At 37.5% G+C, this 22,034-nt stretch overlaps 1 protein-coding gene across 1 annotated transcript in view; it reads left to right on the top strand.

Annotated features, from left to right (window-relative positions):
* kiaa1217 (KIAA1217 ortholog) overlaps nt 1–22,034 on the top strand; it is a 97,384-nt gene that overhangs the window by 66,057 nt on the left and 9,293 nt on the right. The window contains 13 exon segments of the mRNA XM_016530254.1: nt 1,319–1,517; nt 4,018–4,111; nt 10,423–11,180; nt 13,452–13,574; nt 13,778–13,797; nt 14,566–14,729; nt 15,808–15,983; nt 17,572–17,708; nt 18,134–18,281; nt 20,122–20,557; nt 20,643–20,859; nt 20,925–21,223; nt 21,443–21,595. Of these exon segments, the coding sequence (XP_016385740.1) occupies nt 1,319–1,517; nt 4,018–4,111; nt 10,423–11,180; nt 13,452–13,574; nt 13,778–13,797; nt 14,566–14,729; nt 15,808–15,983; nt 17,572–17,708; nt 18,134–18,281; nt 20,122–20,557; nt 20,643–20,859; nt 20,925–21,223; nt 21,443–21,595 (2,924 nt within the window).

Below are 22,034 nucleotides of genomic sequence, written 5' to 3'. Positions count from 1 at the left end.
ACACAAGCGCGCTCGCGCTCTCTCTCTCTCTCTCTCTCTCTCTCTCTCTCTCTCCCTACCGTTAAGTAACATTGTTTTACTTAGTTGTTTTTTTACTTACTTGTTTTTGACATATCCGACCGAACTACAAACTTTCCAGTGATGTCTGTGAGAAAGGTATATTCACTCGACAAGCTCACGCATCTGCGCCGCCGCGCGCTCAATCCACTCAGCGTGCTTTGTTTATCAGCTCGCGCACATCAGCTATACAGGCGTTAATACTGAATGTTTAACGTTATATTCATTGCATACATATACTTCGTAGTAGACATCCTTAACTCCTTTCTGCTGTCTGTTGTTGGTGTTTCTTTGTTTGAATATGGCGCTTATCACATGCTGTGTGGTATCGGCGTTTGGTATCGGGGCATTTTAATGAGTACGAGTACGAGTACAGGAGACCAGTATCGGTATCGGTGCATCCCTAGTTTCTTTACAAGTACAGCAAATGCTCACATTATCTTTTATGCAGGAGGAGTTGATGCAATTAGGAATGTGTGAGTTTGGTGGAGTCTGTTTTTCTCAACTTCTTTTTTTGTGTGATCTCTATTACTTTTTGAGTGATTTTTGTTAGTTTTTTTGTTTGTTGTTATCTATCTATCTATCTATCTATCTGTCTATCTATCTATCTATCTATCTAATGTCTGTCTGTCGAATTATAATGTAAAATGATATTGTGCTCAATTTTTTTTCATAGCAACCTAGAATCTGTTTTCAAACTAAAATGTATGTTTTGTGTTCTTTGCAACATTTGCACAAGCACACACTGCTGTCTCACCTACCAAGCCAACATGGAACTACACGTTTCACATATATGCATTCCTATAGTCCCTTGTGAACACATGACAAACATAGAACTCCCTCCATCCGTCCCAGAACATTCTACAACACCCTACTGCTTTCTTTCACCCACATACTCTTCCCACCAGATTTTACACAGCCACACATGCAACTGGGTGGATCCCTCATAGAGTATCATGGAGGAAGAGATAATTGGCTAATCGATGTGTAGAAATGCATGATGTATCAGTGACATATCAGATATCGTCCAATATTACACACGTTTTATTATCTTAATAACACTGTTAAATGTCATTTTTAGCATTTTTCATACTGTACATGATGCCTAAACTCATTTGAAAAGATTTTAGTTTGATGTGTTGTATTTTTAATTTATTTAGACAAAATGCTACAGAATTTTAGTTGCATAGTTGCAAGTAGTTGCATGCTCTTGAACTTTTCACACCCTGTTTCTTCATGTTTCCTCTCTCTGTTTTTTCAGGAGTGTTGTATCTGCAGTATGGAGATGACACAAAGCAGATACGCATGCCTAATGAGATAACAAGTGTGGATACAATCAGAGCTCTGTTCGTTAGTGCCTTCCCTCATCAGCTCAACATGAAGATGCTGGAGTCGCACAGCACCGCCATCTATGTGAAAGATGAGACTAGAAACGTGTACTATGAACTCACTGATGTCAGGTGAGTGTGTGTGTGTGTTTCAGCTTCAGCCTCCTTAAAGTTTCAACAGCTTGCTATCTTCCTTCCTCATTCCACATGGCCTGCTTCCTCTAGTTCTGTGACATCACTTAACATAGGAAGTGACCTTCTTTGAGATCCAGGTGCACCTCTATTTCCTTTTATATTGCTTTTTCCTTGAGAACCAACTCCGTAAACAAATCTCACATGCATTCGTTTTACAGCCTGTTAAAGTGTTGAAAATGAATGAAAATGAATCTTCTGTCATCATTACTCACCCTGGTGCTGTTCCCAGCCTGTTAGACTTTCTTTCTACTGTGGAACATAAAATGAGATATTTAGCAGAATGTTCATGCTGTTTTCTTCCAAATTAAAAGACAAAACAACAAAAGAAACCTAAATGTGTCATAAAAGTAGTCCATACCATACCACTTGTGCATTATATTCCAAATCTTCTGAAGTCATATGATAGCTTTATGTGAGGAACACATTGCAATTTAAGTTGGTATTTGCTGAAAATGCTCGCTGTCATGGCTCTCAAATCTTATTTGTGAAACTAAGACATTTATATGGGTTTGAACGGAATGACAGTGAATAAATGATGACAGACTTTTCATTTTTGGGGTGAATTATTACTGTAATATGGAACTATAGCTGTGAAAATCTTCAGTAATATTTCTTTGAAACAATCTAGACCATGAATAAGCCACCCTGTTCACATACACATGAACAGAACATTATATTTAGGTTGCATCTGAACAGACTCAGACTTTAAAATACCTCACAGCATTTGTTTCTCTGACATTAAACCAATAAACCCGAATGTCTATACATCTCCCACCAGCACAGCTAATGTTAACACACCACTTAATGTCACACTTCAAACAAACACTCCCACGTCTTTCACTCTCATTCTCGGGTCTTTTGTCTTTCCCTCCACCCTCAGTCTCCAAACACTTATGTGTACATTGCTTTCCTTACCGTATCTCTTTACATATTTCTCATTTGGGAATCACCTTTAAAAGACCCCATGTAATGAGAACTGGAGTTTTGTGACTTTTAGTCAATGTCTGTTAGCTGTCTGTATGCCAGTACACTGCTAAAAATGGACAAAATTAACTTCTAGCAGATATACACTACCGTTCAAAAGTTTGGGGTTGGTAATATTATTTTATTCTCACCATGGCTGCTTTTATTTAATCAAACATAAGGTGAAAACAGTAATATTGTGAAATATTACAATTTAAAATAACTGGAAACCGCAGCTTTTTTTGTGTGGAAACCATGATGAATGATCTTCTTTGGTGAATAGAAAGTTCAAAAGAACAGCATTTACTTAAAATATAAATCTTTTGTAACATTGTAAATGTTTTTAATGTTACTTTTTGTCACTTAATTTAATGCATCCTTGCTGAGTAAAGTATAAAAAAAAACTTGCCCACCCAAAACTTGTTCAATTTACCTAGATTGATTGTTTCAGCAGGAAATAAGTCAATATAGGAAAGAATCATGTGACCGTCAAACAATTTCATGGTGTCTTCTTTACAGAACTGACCAAACAAAGTCAAATTTAATCATTGACTTTTTTTCCTCAGATCTGATGAGACTATAAATATTGACTCATACGCATATTGTCCTGTGTAGACAGAGGATCAGTCCGTCTCCTTACATTATCATGGTGATGTAACTTGTACTTTGATACAACTCCTTTTTTTATCAAGGCTGTAAATCTGAATTACAGCCACATGACCACATATCAGACTTCATAAGAAAAATGCTCACGTCACTTTGCACAATTAGGTTTCACACGCAACACATTATGAGCGATCCAGGTAGACAGAGACTTAAAAACATTCATAGACAAACATGGTTACTTTGTAGACAGTTAATGTTTTAGCTCAATACTGTATTAGTAAATCATTCTTGGACCTACAGAGAATTATAGTCTGGACATTAATGGACATCGCAGACATCCACCATGGATCTTGTTTCAGAAAGCCGTAGCTTCACACCTCCATCTCCAGTTTCTCGCCCCGACTCACCTGTGTCTCTCAGTGAATCGCTTTATTCTCATGATTCCTTTGACCTTTCTCGCTGTCACTCTCCGCTCTCACATGTTGACATCTCATCAGCCCTAGTGCACCCTGTTGTGGCCGAGCTGAGGGGTCGACCTTCAATGCACCGTGCACGACCGCGTTCGGATGGAGACATTTGGTCTGTATATGTAACCGATGTGGATTTCTCCCAACACAGGAACATCACAGATCACTCCTGCCTCTCGCCCCGACTCACCTGTGTCTCTCAGTGAATCGCTTTATTCTCGTGATTCCTTTGACCTTTCTCGCTGTCACTCTCCGCTCTCACGTGTTGACATCTCATCAGCCCTAGTGCACCCTGTTGTGGCAGAGCTGAGGGGTCGACCTTCAATGCACCGTGCACGACCGCATTCGGATGGAGACATTTGGTCTGTATATGTAACCGATGTGGATTTCTCCCAACACAGGAACATCACAGATCACTCCTGCCTGAAAGTGTACCACAAAGATCCAGCGCACGCCTTCAGTCATGGAGCTCGGCCAAGCAATGGAGACGCAAGGGTGAGTGCCAACCTAGTGTGGATATATTTGTTAAGACAGATGCCTTAATGGAGAGATCTTCTCCTGGAAAATTAGATAGCTACAAATGTAGTTTGGCTGGCTTTGTATTTGGTCCTCATATTGTGAAATGTATGTATCTAATACTTTAGACTTCGATGTTGCAAGTTAGAACAGATATATTTAAGCAGAGCGGTGGATAAACAAGAACATGTAATAATTAATGGAGTTTGGTGCAGTTGAGAGCTCTGGTTGGCTGGTTTCTGTTAAAGATGGTTGATAAGTCACCCAGCAACCGACTTGTGAGGTTCACTAGTCTAGCTACACTACTGCTCAAAATATTTTTGTGGAAATTGTGATACATTTTTTCAGGATTCTTTGATGAATAGAACGTTCAAAAGAATAGCATTTATTTGAAATCAAAAATATTTCATAACATTATACATGTCTTTACGTTGACATGCTGGTTTCATCTGGCCAGAGGAGAACTGGCCCCCCGACTGAGCCTGGTTTCTCCCAAGGTTTTTTTTGCTCCTCTATATCTGTCACCGATGGGAGTTTTGGTTCCTCAAGTTGCCACTGTCACCTTTGGCTTGCTTAGTTGGGGACACTTAATTTCTGGCAAAATTGTCAGCTTGATTACTATTTGAACTGAACTGAGCTGGACGACAACATCACTGAATCAATGATGAACTGACTAACTGAAAAATTTACTGTTTACAATTGCCCTCCTTTTCTATACTGTTTCTATACTGTAAATAAATGAACAAAAATCAAACATTTAAAATTTGTTTAATATTTAATGGCCTGGTTTCACAGACAGGGTTTAGACTAAGCCAGGATTAGGCCATAGATCAATTTAAGTAATTTTTATAAACGTGCCTTAGAAAAAACGTTACTGGTGTGCATTTTGAGACAAAATAAACGCACTGATATATATTAAGATCAGTCAGAGCAAGTTTCTTTCAGTTGAAACAGCTCAGACTTAGACTTTAGTCTGGGACTAGGCTTAAGCCTTGTCTTTGAAACCGGGGGATAATTTTTTAGATTTAATGCTATGCTTCAAGTGAATTTAGGCATCAAACATGTGCCTAAATATAATGTACACTTTGAAAAATGTATATTCATTTTTTAGATTTGCTAAAGATTTAACTGGTTGCAAAAGTAGTAGAAGCAGGATCTATTTGCAGCAGTAGTAAAATGTATTAACCGAAACTCAGGATGCATGAAAAACAGGACAGAATAACCAAGTAGAGCGCAACAATAACAGACAACTGAACTGAACCAAACACAGGGTTTAAATATGCAGAGAACTAATCAAGGTGAACAGAAACAGGTGTGAACTAATCTGAAACCATATAAACTAACCAGTGGTGGGGAAAAATGGAAAAAAAAAAGAAACTGGGTGAAACACTGGAACAAGGAAAACTAGAACAAAAAACAAAAGAGAACCGAACATACATGTGACATTAACAGTGACGTTAAATTAATGATGTTTTACAGATTAATGTAAAAATAGGAGAAATGAGCATGAACAATTAAATGTACAACATCAGCTTGAGAAATATCCACTATTGATTCATACCAATAAATAAAAATCCCAAATATTGCCCAATAACCTATATGATTCCAATGTATATCATGCTTAACAACCATGTGTCTAGTGGACACAACCCTGAACCAAGTGCTTCCCTACTTCCTAACCCACTAACTACTTGATTTTGAAAATATGCTCTTTTGCAAATCCTCTGTAATGCCCACATTTTGTCACTTTTTATTTTTTGGCATGCTCAGAAGAAAGAATGAACTGAGGGCATTATTTAAATAACAGGTCCCTTCCCGGCCTCCCCTCTTCTGTTCGGCCATCTCCAGGGGTCCCTCTCCTCTTCACAGTTAGAGTCACCCCCACCCCGGTCACCCCATTCCAATCCTTTCATGTCCGTCTTTGTCCCCCGGGCCTAATTTCAGGGGGACTGGATCAGGATTGAAGCAGAATTGGTGGAAGCACTGAATAGAAAGTAAAGACTTTTTCCACATTCCTTTTCTTCCCATAATCCCCTCTAATCTCTTGCCATGCCGGCCCTGTTTGTTTGCCGGTAATGTAACGGAAATTAGATCGCAAGGCTTTCATTTTCTCTGTGTGTTTCCCCAAATTTAACAAGGTAGCCCCAGACTTTTGTCTGTGGTAATCCCTGGTCTGGCTTTGACCAACTCGCACAGCTAATATGCATTTGATTAGAGCTTAAGACGCTGACATGAGAGCCCTTAAGGGAGGTTGTAAATGTTTGAGGAAGTGAAGGACTTTACTCACTATATTTTGTTTGATTTTTGTTTTAAGGCTCTTATTAACATTGCATGTTGCTTTTAGGAGTATGCATGCAAAGTTAGAAGTTGAAAGGCTTATTGTTTGTGTCACGTGTCCATGTCTAAGTAGATTAAAGTATGTTGTGTGATGACTTACAGATATATACGTACAAACAAGAGAGAGAGAAAGAATACAAAAGATTATCTGTTCTCTGACAAGAGAGCGAGAACAAGTTGTTCAGACACATGCCAAAGTTCACAGAAACGGTGTCAGCATTTGTCATTGTGGCAGTTTACAGAGAAATCAAGATGCATTGAAAGTAAAGCTCATTTATATGGCGTTCTGATTAAGCTTTGTATGTTAGGCAAATGTGTGTCTGTAGAAGTGTTTGGTCTTGGGTCGTCCTCTAGTTTAGGTATGAAATAGAACAACAGTACATGTAACAAATCAAGGAAAGTATAATCAGCAGGGATTCTTGGTTACTGTTAAAAAGCCTGTTCCACCTTCAAGAGGTTATTGCATAACAGCTATCAAAGCTTTAAGTTTCATGCAAGTTCTCACATGCTTTACCATGTGACTGACACGGATCATAGGTTTGACGCCCAGCTCAAATAAACATAGCAGGCTTTGCACGAATAGGGTATATACTATCTATCTATCTATCTATCTATCAAGTCTATCTATTGCAACAAATGTGCAGTGAAATAAGGTGCTGTTTGTTTTTGCAACCCTGTTAGCAAAATTTGAGATGTCTAAATACACATTAAAACATTACACATTATTTGATTTAGCAATTTTGTTTTAGTAATAAACATTTAACAAATATCACATGTAGTCAAAATGTACCAAATTTAAATGTATAATTTAAAAAACACTGAATCAGGTAAGGTGGATAGTAATTAAATAATAGTTCTTAAAGCATATTAATACATCTCACAACACATAAAATACATTGTATTTTGTGCCTCTAATGCTGTAATGTGACACCATTTAAGTTGACCATATTTGTGGAATTATTTGTTTATATGTATATATGGATATGTGTACCAGAGTGATGTAAAATGATCTATTTTTCTGTTTTGTCATTTTACGTACCGAAAAAATAGCACATTTAGTTTCACTCTAAACCAGTTTTTCTCTGAATTCTATTCATCTGTCAAGTCATATGGCTTTTCCTGTTGCTCCCCATTGCTGAGTTTGGAGCCGGATACATCTGAGTTTGTCTGTCTAGTATCCTCAGGTATGAAGTTCTGCATTCTGAAGCTCACTGATCGGAAATCTTTCATCCGCTCAGGTCATATTTGAAATCTCAGTAGTTTATTCTTTTACTTTTTGTTGGATGCAGTTACTGATCAGATGCAGATACAACTGAAGAATTATTTTTAAGTGGTCTTATTTCTGAATGAAAGGGCAGTTTATCAGCAGCTTATCTATCCATCTTTTGTTTTTAGTTAATTTGTGGTAAACCAGTAGCGTCGCTTTATGGACACAGACTCTGATTGAGGCAAACTATATCCACTTATGCCTTTTAATTACATTGTGGGATGTATATGAACCATAACCACCTATGTCCACCACCTACTTGCACATTTTTTCCAAAATATGAGCTTCCATCTGAAGCATATTAGTGTGATTAATCTACTCTGGGGGACCTTCTTGGGTGGTCAGGTCAGATCAGACTGCCCATGTGTGCTGCCTGTTTAAAAAAGCAGCACAGATTACTGGTGCTCTGACTTTAGAAATAGCACAATGACATATTATTTGATCCAAGTAGGGTTTTTTTTATTATTTTTTTACCGTCAATACCATGATCACTCAGTGCTTCTTTCTTTGACGTAAGAAATATTTCTTGGCTGGCCACCAGATCAGATTATTAGAATGATTTCTGAAGGATCATGTGACACTGAAGGCTGGAGTAACTTAATAAATTAGATTTTAAAATATATTAAGATAGAAAAGGTTATTTTAAACTAATATTTTACAATATTAATGTTTGCACTGTATTTTTGATCAAATAGCATGCTGGTGTCCTGAGGCAGATAAAGACTTGGAAGTCTCACCTGTTCTGGGTGGAGCCTGAACGCTGACTCACCTCAGCCAATGCTCTCATTGTTTGAGATGATCAGAGAAGCAGGGCAATGCTTCGAACCAAGGAACATCATTTTGTCGTCTTTCTATTATTTTACAAAGCTCTTTGGCTTAAAGGCACGTTCTTGTCTGTTTCTTCTGTATGTCTCTGCTTTGTTGGTTTTCTATTTTTGGATGAGGCAGACGTAGTCAAACAATAACTGCTTTACTGACTACTGCTTTCATAGCAGCTGCCTTCTAAGGTGTATTCTAATTCAAATGGAATATGATTTGATTTGGTACTTCTGCTTTAAACGAGTTACTGGTTTAAAAAAAAATCTTTGTGCTAAATGAAATTGGGCCTGAGGTGATGGAAAAGTCTGAATGCTCTTTTTTTTTGTTTTGTCATTTTACGTACCGAAAAAATAGCACATTTAGTTTCACTCTAAACCAGTTTTTCTCTGAATTCTATTCATCTGTCAAGTCATATGGCTTTTCCTGTTGCTCCCCATTGCTGAGTTTGGAGCCGGATACATCTGAGTTTGTCTGTCTAGTATCCTCAGGTATGAAGTTCTGCATTCTGAAGCTCACTGATCGGAAATCTTTCATCCGCTCAGGTCATATTTGAAATCTCAGTAGTTTATTCTTTTACTTTTTGTTGGATGCAGTTACTGATCAGATGCAGATACAACTGAAGAATTATTTTTAAGTGGTCTTATTTCTGAATGAAAGGGCAGTTTATCAGCAGCTTATCTATCCATCTTTTGTTTTTAGTTAATTTGTGGTAAACCAGTAGCGTCGCTTTATGGACACAGACTCTGATTGAGGCAAACTATATCCACTTATGCCTTTTAATTACATTGTGGGATGTATATGAACCATAACCACCTATGTCCACCACCTACTTGCACATTTTTTCCAAAATATGAGCTTCCATCTGAAGCATATTAGTGTGATTAATCTACTCTGGGGGACCTTCTTGGGTGGTCAGGTCAGATCAGACTGCCCATGTGTGCTGCCTGTTTAAAAAAGCAGCACAGATTACTGGTGCTCTGACTTTAGAAATAGCACAATGACATATTATTTGATCCAAGTAGGGTTTTTTTTATTATTTTTTTACCGTCAATACCATGATCACTCAGTGCTTCTTTCTTTGACGTCTTTCAGCCCTTTCATTTCACATGTGAGATGGAAATGTAACACTTCTTTCTCACTGTGATGAATGAACAGAAAAGTCAGAAAAGATTAAACTAGAACATTGAAGATTACATGGACATCAATTTTGTGTGTATTCGTCTGTGTTATTATTGTTAATTAAAACTAAAACTTTTACAAAATCATTTTTGGTTATTGAAATAAAGCTGAAATAAAATCTAAATATTAGATGAAAAACAGAAAAATGAAACTGAAAATGAGAAATGTTGCCCTGTCAATTTTCTGAAATTAAAAAAGTTGAAGTACTGAAATTACCAAAATTAAAAATAAAAGCCAACACAGAATATTAATAAATACTATAATAGCATATAAATCATACTTTTTTAGAGATTACATTATAGTTCTAAATGTAGATATATAGTCAGATATAATATTTTAATGTGATATTAGCAAGTATTTTTGAGATGTAAAGGGATTTTATTTAATTTTTTTATTTAATTTTATTATTTTATTTTATTTTAATGTCACTTAACAAATACAGGCCTTGTTACCAAATGCAATGAACTTTTTTCTGTTCACATCACATATTTCAATACATTATATTCATTTTTTTTTTATGATGGGAAAAAAAATCTTAAGCCTGGCTTAAGCTGACTAAAAGACCAATTAAGACCAGAAAACCAGTTTAGGCTAGTTTAAGCTGTTTTAATTCAGCTGGGTTTCTTGTGTTTGAAAGTTTTTCTCTCTTTTAATGTGAAATCTTATGTCCTTTTTCTCTCTCATTCAGGTCCACAGGGAGATTATGTATGCTGGACCGAGTGGTCATCCTCTCCGGCAGCCCCCAATGGGTCCCCCTCCACCCCATATGCAGGGCTCCATGTCCCCTACCACACCTCATGCCATGCCCCCCTCCCCATCTCGTATCCCCTTTGGCCCACGCACCTCAGGCAGTGGGGTTTCCACAATGCCACGTGAGCGAGCGGCACACACACTCCCCGCCTCCAGCCCCGCTCGCGCATCCTCCCCCTGCCCGAGCGCCATCCTCGAGCGGCGTGATGTCAAACCTGACGAGGACGTAGCTGCAAAGAGCATGTCGCTGCCCGCCCGAGCCGAAAGTCATTATGCTGACCCCTATATGTTACATCACCATGCCCCGCCCCCTGATACAGTAGACCACGCCTACCACCGTGCCACCATGCGCTCTTACAGTAACCCCGGCGTTCCCATGGAGCCCACGGACCATCCTTCGCTCTTCCGACAGAAAAGCAGGAAGTACACGGATAGCCAGTTACCCATGCTAGGCTCCAAAACCCAGCCCCCTTCCCCACACCGGATGGGCGAGGTGCGAATGATGGACATTCACACAGTCCAACCACAGAGTTCCATGACTCTGGAGAGGGCATCACCTGTCAGACAATCGTTTAGGAAGGAGACTCCTCTTGCTATGGATACCATGGTAAAGGCAAGGGGTGGCATGGGATCTCCGGCCACCCCTGATCTTCAGGTTCACAATCCTCTTGCCCCCTCGACAGACCCTCAGACACGGTAAGTCATCATTTAGAGAAAATGAGGATATTTAAGCATGAAAATAACTAACTTTCCATCTACAATATCCCAGTATACATCAGCATCTGTGATATGCTCATATTCTAACTCTGCATCAGTCTATTGTCTTCCACTGCATCATGGCATTCCCTAACTGCATCCAAAACACATCGACAATGTCTTGTCTAAGTACTAGCAGCTGTTATTAGTTGTGAACATTAACGTTTAAATGGAAATTTTGTAACCAACTATTCGACTACTCAAACAAACCCCCAAAAGAGAGTCAAAAAAACTTTCTGTATAAGCGATCCATTTGAAATAGCCTACTTAGGCCCAATCCCAATTCTATTTTATACCCCTTCACCTAATTAAAAAAAGATTATTTTTCTTTATTAATGTTCTTATTAATGCCAAAAATGCTTACATTTATGGTTCTCCTTGTTCGCTCGGGCAGCCATGTTGCCACTGTAGACAGTGTATGCTGAGATAATTAGTTTGAAGCGGGGTCCCGAAAAATCTTTGTTTGAAGGGCTATCTGGCCCTTCCCCCTACCCCTCCAACCAAAAGAGAATCGAGACACCCCTACCCCTTCACGTGAATGTGCAAAACAGAAGGTTAGGGGAAAGGGGAAGGGATAAGGGGTAGAAAGGTGATTGGGCCTTAATCTATGAATCCAACAGTCAAACTCCATACCGAATACTGCTGAGAAGTAGGTCATATATGCAATGTGCTTCTCTTGCATTATGATCATTGTACATAAACGTAAGTGTTCACTTAATCAACGTTAGCAAATACATATACTGTATATTAAAAGCAGCTGAATCAATAGGCAGTGCAGTACCAATAAGTAGAAACTCAATAGCCTATTTTAAGCAAGTAAGATACATTTATAATGTTTAACCTTTAAACTGGTCAAAAATGTCATACTGGTATTGTCCCTCATAACTGGTAGTATAAAAAACCTATAAGCAAGCTTAAATGGTATGCACCAATTTGACATTATATAGACTACACAAAACTTTTCAGTTTTATTCTGTCAAAATACTTCCTCACCTTCTAAGTGGACATTTCTTGGAGCCCACCGTGAGTGAGTGACACAGAGAAAACAAATGCATGCAAGGTCTGAGGTCAAATTAAATGATTTAGTTTTCCACTCCCGATATATACTTTTAACATATAATATATTCATTTTAAATAATTTTAAATTCTTAAATAATTTTAAATTCATTTTAAATAATTTAACAGTAATATAATTCATTTTAAAATGTAAGATTAGCATGACAGTAATATGGAACTTATCCTTTGTAAAAAAAAAAAAATACAAAGTGAAACAAAAAAATGTAAACAACTAGCCTATTTGCATTGTCAACTAGCAGCAGCATTATCGTTTAGTCAACTATTCGACTAGTCTCGCTAGTTATTATGTTACATCCCTAGTTATTATGTTAATGTAAATTCTTTAGAGTTGATAAAGCTGTTTAGCTGGGTTTGTTTTCGAGAATACAGCCTTACGTAACTCAGAAAAATACTTTGAACTGTAATTCAGTCAGCTTTTTATTTGCTGTGTTGGTTAAGTGGACTTAATCGTACCCTTTATGTTTGTCTGTGCCCTGTAAGTCAACCCTGTACGTGCTTGGCGATGTACTCGCTAGCTGAGAAGAGTCAATACACAGGATCAACATGCTGAATTGTTTTTAAAGGGCAGAGCACATGCAGGCCAGACGTTTCTAACATTATCTTGGACAGCAAAGAAATAGTGGTTCACTGTGTGTATTGGCACAGAAAGGGCAAATGGGCAGTTTAGCGTTTTTTTAGACTTTAGTTAATCATCATTTGACAAGTTAATCTTAGTGATTTATTGTGTCTTTTTGTATATGCTACAAAGATCATAGGCAGGAATCCAATTCATACTCCCTTTCGCTTAATGCTTTTTGTAGTTAGGATTGACCTTGAATATATATTTTTTTATAATTTAAATGTGGTGAATATGTTGCCAAGAGATTTTTTTTTTTTACTTCGTTTTTTTTCTGTGCAGTTTCACATAAAAATTCCCACTTTATGAATGGCAGCATACATTTAAATTTACATACATTTTTTAATGTTTTTGAAAAATCTTATGCTCAACAAATATACAGTAAAACAATAATAATTTGAAATATTATTACAATTTAAAAATCCTGTTTTCTGTTTGCATATATTTTAAAATGTAATTTATGTCTTTGCACATGCTCCATCAGTAGTAAGCATGCGATATGCTCTGTCTCTCTGCAGAGAGAGAATGAAGGCCATGGAAGAGCAAATAGCCAGTCTGACTGGTCTTGTGCAGCATGCTCTCTTAAAGAGCCACAGCACTAACAGCAACAAGGAACACCCCAGGTAAGCAGGGCAGGCTGGGTAATGTAGTTCCCAGAATATCACATTGTTTCCCAAATCAAATAAGAAAAGAAAATAGGAGGACTATGACGGATTAATATGCAGTGCTGGTTGTCGCAGCCCAAAAATCCGATCTCTCTCACTCATCTGTCACTCAGAAATGCAGCTTGCCAAGTTTTCCACTCTTTCCACACATGCACGCTGATGTGAACACAGAGAGCAAGTCACTCAAACAGCATAAGCCGCAAAAGAACAAACATGTCTACGTGCTATCTTGCGCACTCTCATAAATATGTAGTTTTGCAAGAACTGACCTGAATTGCTGTATTTTGTTTTTATGCTCAGTGGAGTTTGAAATGTAATCTTACCGAGTGTTATGGTCAAATATGGGTACAACGACAAATATCACATCTCCTTAAGCTTAGGGACAATATATATGAATATAGTTTTGTTCAGACACTTAAATTGATGAAATCAACTTCATAATTTCTTGAGTTATACAAAGATAATAAACTCCCTTTTTAAACTATAAAACCTGGACTATCACATTATTTCCAGCAATCTGTCTGTCAACTTTGTCACACACAAGTTTGAGAGCCCAGTCTGACTTCTTACCATGAAATACTTATGGTTGTCATTGTAGGTCATGTTTTTTGTGTGTGTTTTTGTGTTTTGTTTAGGAGGTTCTCCAGTATTAGCAACAAAAGTTGCTGCAGCACCTCCTGAGCGTAGCCCCGCCCCTACACCACCACTAGGCCCCACCCCCTTGCATGTTAACCTTCACCTGTTCAGGAAAAATGTCTCTGAGCACTTCATAATTTCTTGAGTTATACAAAGATAATAAACTCCCTTTTTAAACTATAAAACCTGGACTATCACATTATTTCCAGCAATCTGTCTGTCAACTTTGTCACACACAAGTTTGAGAGCCCAGTCTGACTTCTTACCATGAAATACTTATGGTTGTCATTGTAGGTCATGTTTTTTGTGTGTGTTTTTGTGTTTTGTTTAGGAGGTTCTCCAGTATTAGCAACAAAAGTTGCTGCAGCACCTCCTGAGCGTAGCCCCGCCCCTACACCACCACTAGGCCCTGCCCCCTTGCATGTTAACCTACACATGTTCAAGAAAAATATCTCTGAGCTCCGCCTCCAACTGCAACATATGAGACAACTACAGGTAATTAAAGTGCCAATCAGTTATTATCATGAGAAATCTGCAGTTATAATATGCATTTTGCCCCATATTTTTTCAACAGGTGTCTTAATGTTTATTTATTTATTGTCAAGACAGCATGAAACAACATTCACAATTCATTTATCTAGAGTAATGGGACAGATTTACATTCAGTAAAATAATATTCAGGGCAAAATTATATAAGGAGGGACTTAATTTGGGCCATTAGGACTTGATTGGACTGTGAAAAGTGGGCTTTCCAATTACTATTGGCTAAAATATTTTTTCCACACTTGCGCTGCCTTGGTTCCCCTTCAGGAACTCGAGCTGCGTCGAACGCTTTGGGAACGCCCTCGGCGAGACACCGTACTGAAGCCTGTGTGAAATCAGTCTTACGTCACCCCGCTCGTGACGTCTCGCTTCGCTATTGGACTGATTTCACACAGGCTTCAGTACGGTGTCTCGCCGAGGGCGTTCCCAAAGCGTTCGACGCAGCGTCTCGTTCCCTTCGGGGAACCATGGTTACATACGTAACCTAGAGACGTTATATCAACTGTAAGGTAAATGTTAAACAAGGACCTAAAAATAATGTGTACTGAATATGATGAATCTTGAAATAAATGTTTTCTTTGCATTTATATTTTAAAAAATTATTTTGACTAACTTTCAGTAAGATTTTGAAATTAATATATTTAGCAAGGATGGATTAAATTAATCAAAAGTCACAATAAAGACATTTATAATGTTACAAAGGAATTCTATTTCAAATAAATACTGTTTTTTTCTACTCATCAAAGAAATATTAAGCAGCACAATTAATAATAAGACATTTTTGTTGAGTAGCGAATCAGCATATTAGATTAATTTTTGACATCACAGAAATAATTAGCATAAAATATTGAAATAGAAAAGAAGTTGTTTTAAATTGTACTCATATTTCACAATTTTGCGGGTTTTTTTATCAAAGTGCAGCCCTGGTGAGCATAAGAGACTTGTTTCAAAAACAATAAAAAATCTTACCGACCCCAAACTTTTGAATGCTAATGTATCCTGTAGTAAATGGTCATGTGTGTGTTTTCAGCTTCAGAATCAGGAGTGTGTGCGTGCTCAGATAAAGCATGCAGAGCAAGAGATCAGTGTGAAGTTGGCTGAAATGCTGAGACGACAGGACGATCCAACACAGAAACAGAGGACACTGGTGGAGGAAGAGAGACACCAATATCTCAACATGCAGGAAAGAGTTCTCACCCAGCTGGAGTACGACACACACTCTCTCACACACACACACACACACACACACACTGTGCAATCTGAAATTCACTTTCCTTTGGGCAAACAAATGCCTTTCATTCTAAATCATTCCTCATACGATTCATTACAGCCCCTCTTTTAACTCATAATAGCCCTGTCTGCCCTGCTGTGTGTAAACCGTAATTAAATCCCACTTTAATTTAACTGGTTAACAAGCGTGATCTCTAGACAGCTGTAAACATGAAAAACTGAACTCAGTGGGAATTAACACTAGGCAGAGATCAGGAGCAGCATTAACACTCTGTTTTCCTTGGTTTTACGCCAGTGTCCAGTCAGCAAAGGTCTCTGGGTGCCTGTGAGCAGTGAATCGAAGGACAGTTTGACTTTTACACGAGTGGAGGCTGAGGAATGTGGCATCAAAACAGCAGTTTTTTCTTCTTTGTGAAAGGAGATGCGAAATGTGGAACATTAGCAAACTGCCTCATTTTATACACCAGATTGCACATAATTTATATAATGATGTATTTAATATGATGTAGAACATAATTTAATTTCAACATAAATTGCGTTATTTATTTTTTTTGGAACTTAAGATGAGTGTACTAGAATGCATCATAACATAAAATCTATTGTTTAAAAAAGCCTAATAAATAAATAACAGTGCAGACCAATTTAAACTGTTAAAGTGTAAAATCTGCTTACTTGACACTTCCGATTTATATTTTATTCTTCTGTTAGTGCTTGTACATACGCTAACAGGGTCCAATTAACATTCACCAAGTGCGAAATGGGAGTGAATACTGACTAATTAGTCTGTAACTCTTAAAACATGGTTTAAAACACAATATAAAAATGAAAGTTATAAAAATAAACTTCTTATTGCTGGTATCCAGAACTAGCACATTGCTGGTATTGATCCACCCATATAAACATAAACAATAACCATTTTTGTGAAAGACAGTATTTCACAGACTCATTAGTATTTAGGGAAATTAGGGGGAAATTATCAAAAGGAAAAAATATATATATTTTAATATTGTAATGAATGTTATAGTCTGTAAAATTATTCCTGTATATTTGATCAGTTCAGCAGGTTTACCAGGTTAGTGTAAAACCCTGTACAGTAATATAAACTAGTGGTTCTCAACCAGGGGGCTTAAAATGGTTTAAAATTCAATTTTGTTTTTATTTTAAAATAAGCCAAAATACTAAAAACATAACATCAAAGTGAATATTGTGTTGTACAAGAGGCTGAGAACCACTGATGTAAACAAGTGTAGTGTAACATAAACAAATCATAGTGGCCATAATGTAATAATTCTCAATAAATCACCTGCAAGCACTTGCATAGTTTTCATAAACCTACATTTTAGCAACAAAGTCCACATAAGACACTGGATGGCAAAAAAAATGTCAGGAGCATGAAGTGGAATCTGCACTGCCCTCTGGTGTCACAACAGTGTCATTTCAATATTCACTGGATGACTGGATGACAAAAACACAAATTTATGTGGATGGATTGGCTCATCAGTAATAATATAAGTATTTTTGTGCTGCTATTTGTGTCATAATTGTCAAGTGTGTTTGTGTGTAGGGATCTGGAGCAGTACGTGGAGACACTGAGGACTGATTCTAGCCCTGCTGCGCCTCAGAGATCCGAGACGCTGAAGGAGGTAGAGGAGGGAGCTGTCAGTCTGAGGAAGGTGGGCGAGAACCTGGCTGGACTGAAAGGTACAACAACATAAATTACTCACTGAAATACCTCAGACAAACTATTTTATATAATAATTGATTGTAAGCAACTGGACTTTGCTTTCTTGTTGTTCAGAATGTTTTCCTTAGTTACAGGAAGTTGAGTATTCTCCGGTATTAGACTTGCCCACACATGTTAATATTATGCAACTTAAAGAAACCGTGGGCCAGCTGTGTCCTTTGGGGTGTGGATTGTGACAGATCCACCGCGATACGCTGTTTGTCACTTGCTTACAGTGCTAAAATGACATCTTTATATAGAATATGCTCACATTTCACACCTCCAGGGAAAATCCTCCCACTCCACTCCAATCATATGCTTCATGACGCACCACATGCGTAAACAGTTTTAAATGTCAGGTGGTTTTAACACTCAGACTAGTAGCAAAATATCTTTCTTGCAGAAGAGTTTCCATCTCTTCAATCCCGTATGCGGGCGGTGCTCAGGGTGGAGGTGGAGGCCGTGAAGTTCCTCAAAGAAGAGCCGCACAAGCTTGACAGCATGCTGAAGAGAGTCCGAACCCTCACGGACACACTCAGCAACCTTCGCAGGTACAGACAGAGAGAGAAAGAGATGGAGACAGACGTTTCAACTGCGAATAAAACAAGATTGTGGTTAATAAAATACTTTATGAGAAACTTTATGGATCTGTACACCTTCTGATTCCAGCCACGTATCCAAGCAGCCAGAGCGTTATGGAAATGAATATGCAGTTTCTGTTCTCCATCTTTCATTCATATCGTAATCATGTGTGAGCAGAGACTCTGTATAGGTTTAAACAGATGAGAGATCTGGAGCATCTGCTGCTAGTCACTTCCTTTCTCCTCCGTGTCAGACCTGATCAGACTCAAGCCGGTTGCCGTTCTCTATGAATGTGCGAATGTAATGAATATTATCAGCACTCTGGAAAAAAGTGTTTTGTTTCTAAAGCTCCACTAGCAGCACCAAATGTAATTGCAAAATTAAACACATTTTTACACATTCTGAAGAAAATGTGTGTGAATATGTGTGTGTTGATAGGTGGTTGCTAGGGTTTTCCGGGTGGTTTATAATTGGTTACTTATTGGCCCAAGTCAAATGTGTTCTCCCTCAAGTCTAGATATGGCTACGTTTCTCCTTTTAACGCCCATTTTGTTATCTGCCAAGCAAAAATCAGGCAAAAACCTGAGTGCTTAGTCATTTATATTAATTTTTTCCTCTTTTTCTTTTTTATATTTTCTTTTTTATTTATATTTTTTATAATATATTTTATATAGTGTAATTAAATTTAAATGTAAAAAAAATTAAATGAAATGTAATTACTTTAATGAAATTTAATTAGATTATATTTTTATCTTACATTATATTTTACCTGCTTAATTTCTTTCTTTTTTAATATTTTATTAATTTTATTTAAATTCAATTACATTGGCATCCTAGTTCTTTTTTCTCCTTTTCTTTTACCCTTTCTTCTTTAAAATCCATTTTATTTCTATTCTATTATACATGAATTTCTCATTTTGATTTATGTTTTTGATTTTAAATGTAAAAATTTATATTTATTTTTATTTTATAGATTAGATCATTTCAAATACAAGTAATGTAATAGGGTTCATAGTATTCATGTTGGTAGCACAAACGTCCAGGACAAGATATGTGTTTTTTCAAACCTCAGTTATGTGCAGTACAAATAGGAATCTCAAATACTCTGTCTTTCATTGTTTGTTCAAACGGGTAGTTGAACCAATGTTGAGAAATGTTCTGAAAGCCTCACAGAGCCTCTAGAGGAAATCAGCTGTAATAGGAGTATTTTATATTTTAAAAATTACACACTTCAGCTTTACTCCTCAAAAAATATTATAGAGATGATAAAAATGAGCTTGTGATTTTAAATTTGGTTAGCCTAGTTCTTTTTTCTCCTTTTCTTTTACCCTTTCTTCTTTAAAATCCATTTTATTTCTATTCTATTATACATGAATTTCTCATTTTGATTTATGTTTTTGATTTTAAATGTAAAAATTTATATTTATTTTTATTTTATAGATTAGATCATTTCAAATACAAGTAATGTAATAGGGTTCATAGTATTCATGTTGGTAGCACAAACGTCCAGGACAAGATATGTGTTTTTTCAAACCTCAGTTATGTGCAGTACAAATAGGAATCTCAAATACTCTGTCTTTCATTGTTTGTTCAAACAGGTAGTTGAACCAATGTTGAGAAATGTTCTGAAAGCCTCTATAGAGGAAATCAGCTGTAATAGGAGTATTTTATATTTAAAAAATTACACCAGCTTTACTCATATTATAGAGATGATAAAAATGAGCTTGTGATTTTAAATTTGGTTAGATTTTACTGTATTGTGAATGTTTTCCTCATTGATTTCTGTTTGATATGTCATTTGTTCTTTAGGTCTGCCACAGATAGCCTGCTGAAACCCTCTGACCCTATTTCCTCGACATCTTCTGCCTCTGAAAAAACAGAATCGGCCATTGTTGAATCCCTCGAGGCTGCCTCGGTTGCACCTCAGAGCTCCACAGTGAGGTCAGAGGTTATGACGTCAAATCCTGTGGTGATCCACCATGCCCAGGCCTCTCCTGTAGCTTCACAACAATCCCAGCAATCAACAGCACCTTCACCCATTCCCCCTGCAGCACAAAGACGAGAGTCTACCCCTTCACCCACCAAACAGCTCAAAAAACCCTCACTTGAGCAGACACAAATACCAAATAACAGCAGCAATGGAGTCTCAGCTAATGGCATTCATGGCAAAGGTCCTTCTCCAAACTTCATTGAGGAGATACGCGCTAGTCGCAGCAAGAACAAGAACAGGGCTGTGTCAATAGAGGTGAGTATTGTGCATGATAAACCAAATGGGTGAGGTGAAAATGTGTGTTCCCTTGTTTAGTTACTAGTTTGATTGGTATCTTCAGGCTGCAGAGAAAGAATGGGAGGAGAAGAGGCAGAACATGGGTCATTATGATGGGCAGGAGTTCGAACGGATGCTCCAGGAAGCAGAAGCCAACATGCTGAGAGGAATACCAAACCTTGAGGTGCCCAGCGAACCCGAGGGCTCCCCTGAAGTGGTTCTTGCCTCCCTGGAGGAGGTGGTAGAAAAAGATGAGCCCACAGCAGCACCAGAAAAACAGGGTAAGAGACTGAAAGAGACATCAGAGCTCATTTGGCGATGTTTATACTTAATTCTGTTTCTGCAGATGACAATCAGCCAAACTCTGAGAAACCTACTAAGACTGCTCCAGAGAAACCTCCCAAACCTCTGGAGAAACCAGTTAAGTCAGCTTTGGAGAGACCTCTTAAGCCCAACCTATCCATCAAATCCAGCCTGGAGAGACAAAGTAAGACTCAGGAAAAAGTTGTTAAGCTTCCGACCACAGACAAAGCCAACAAGTCCCCTCCTCCACCCCCACCTCGACGAAACTACACCACCAACACTGGGATGACCACCACCCGATCTGGAGAGGTCATTTACACCAGCAGGAAGGAGTCTGTTATGGTACAAGTGTGTTTGCAGGATATATATGTGTATTATTGATATATATATACTTTGTCTGTACAAATAAAATAAAAAAAGATAAACAAACATAATTACATGAACTTTTAATTATATTTTTAAATAACTATTAATATAAATAAAATAATAAAATAAAACTATAAATATAAAATAAATTTTAATTCTGTTTCAAAATAATAATTATTATAACTTGTTTCGTAGGAGGGTGAAGAGGAGTCCAACGGTACAGCCTCTCAGCCTGAACCAAAGTCCTCTCCAGAGGTGAAGCCCAAACCCATTACTCCTCCACCTATCGCTGCCTCGGCTATCACTGAGGAAGAGGATGAGGGAGACAAGATTATGGCAGAACTACAGGTGAGATTCACACATAAACTCAAACATGCATACACACATACTAATACACACTTGTAGCAAACATAACATCATGTTTCTAATTGGTATAAATGTGTATACATGCACACATGGTCACTTACTTTCACTAACTATAGGTGTTTTGATGTTTAAATGTCTTGGGTATGAAATCGCTTTGGTGTGGGTGTTAAGATGCTTTGGGTGTGCCCTGTGGCTCATGCGGTGGCAGTTTCATTTCCCTTGCAGTAGATTAGCTTCTTTTCTCAAAATTATATAAATGCATATTTAAATACACAACCTAGTTCTTATAAATTCTTAAAAAACAAAAAACTTTTTTTTTTTATTCTACCTTCTAGTCTTTTAAAATAATACACATAAATTCTTAACAGGATAGAAAGGACAGAAAATACTAAAGAAATTTTATATATATATATATATATAT

This window comes from Sinocyclocheilus rhinocerous, unplaced genomic scaffold (assembly GCF_001515625.1).
Source record: "Sinocyclocheilus rhinocerous isolate Xijiao unplaced genomic scaffold, SAMN03320098_v1.1 scaffold754, whole genome shotgun sequence".
NCBI classification, from domain to species: Eukaryota; Metazoa; Chordata; class Actinopteri; order Cypriniformes; family Cyprinidae; genus Sinocyclocheilus; species Sinocyclocheilus rhinocerous.
Note: the sequence above shows the minus strand (reverse complement) of the source record. Positions and strands in the feature narration are given on the sequence as shown.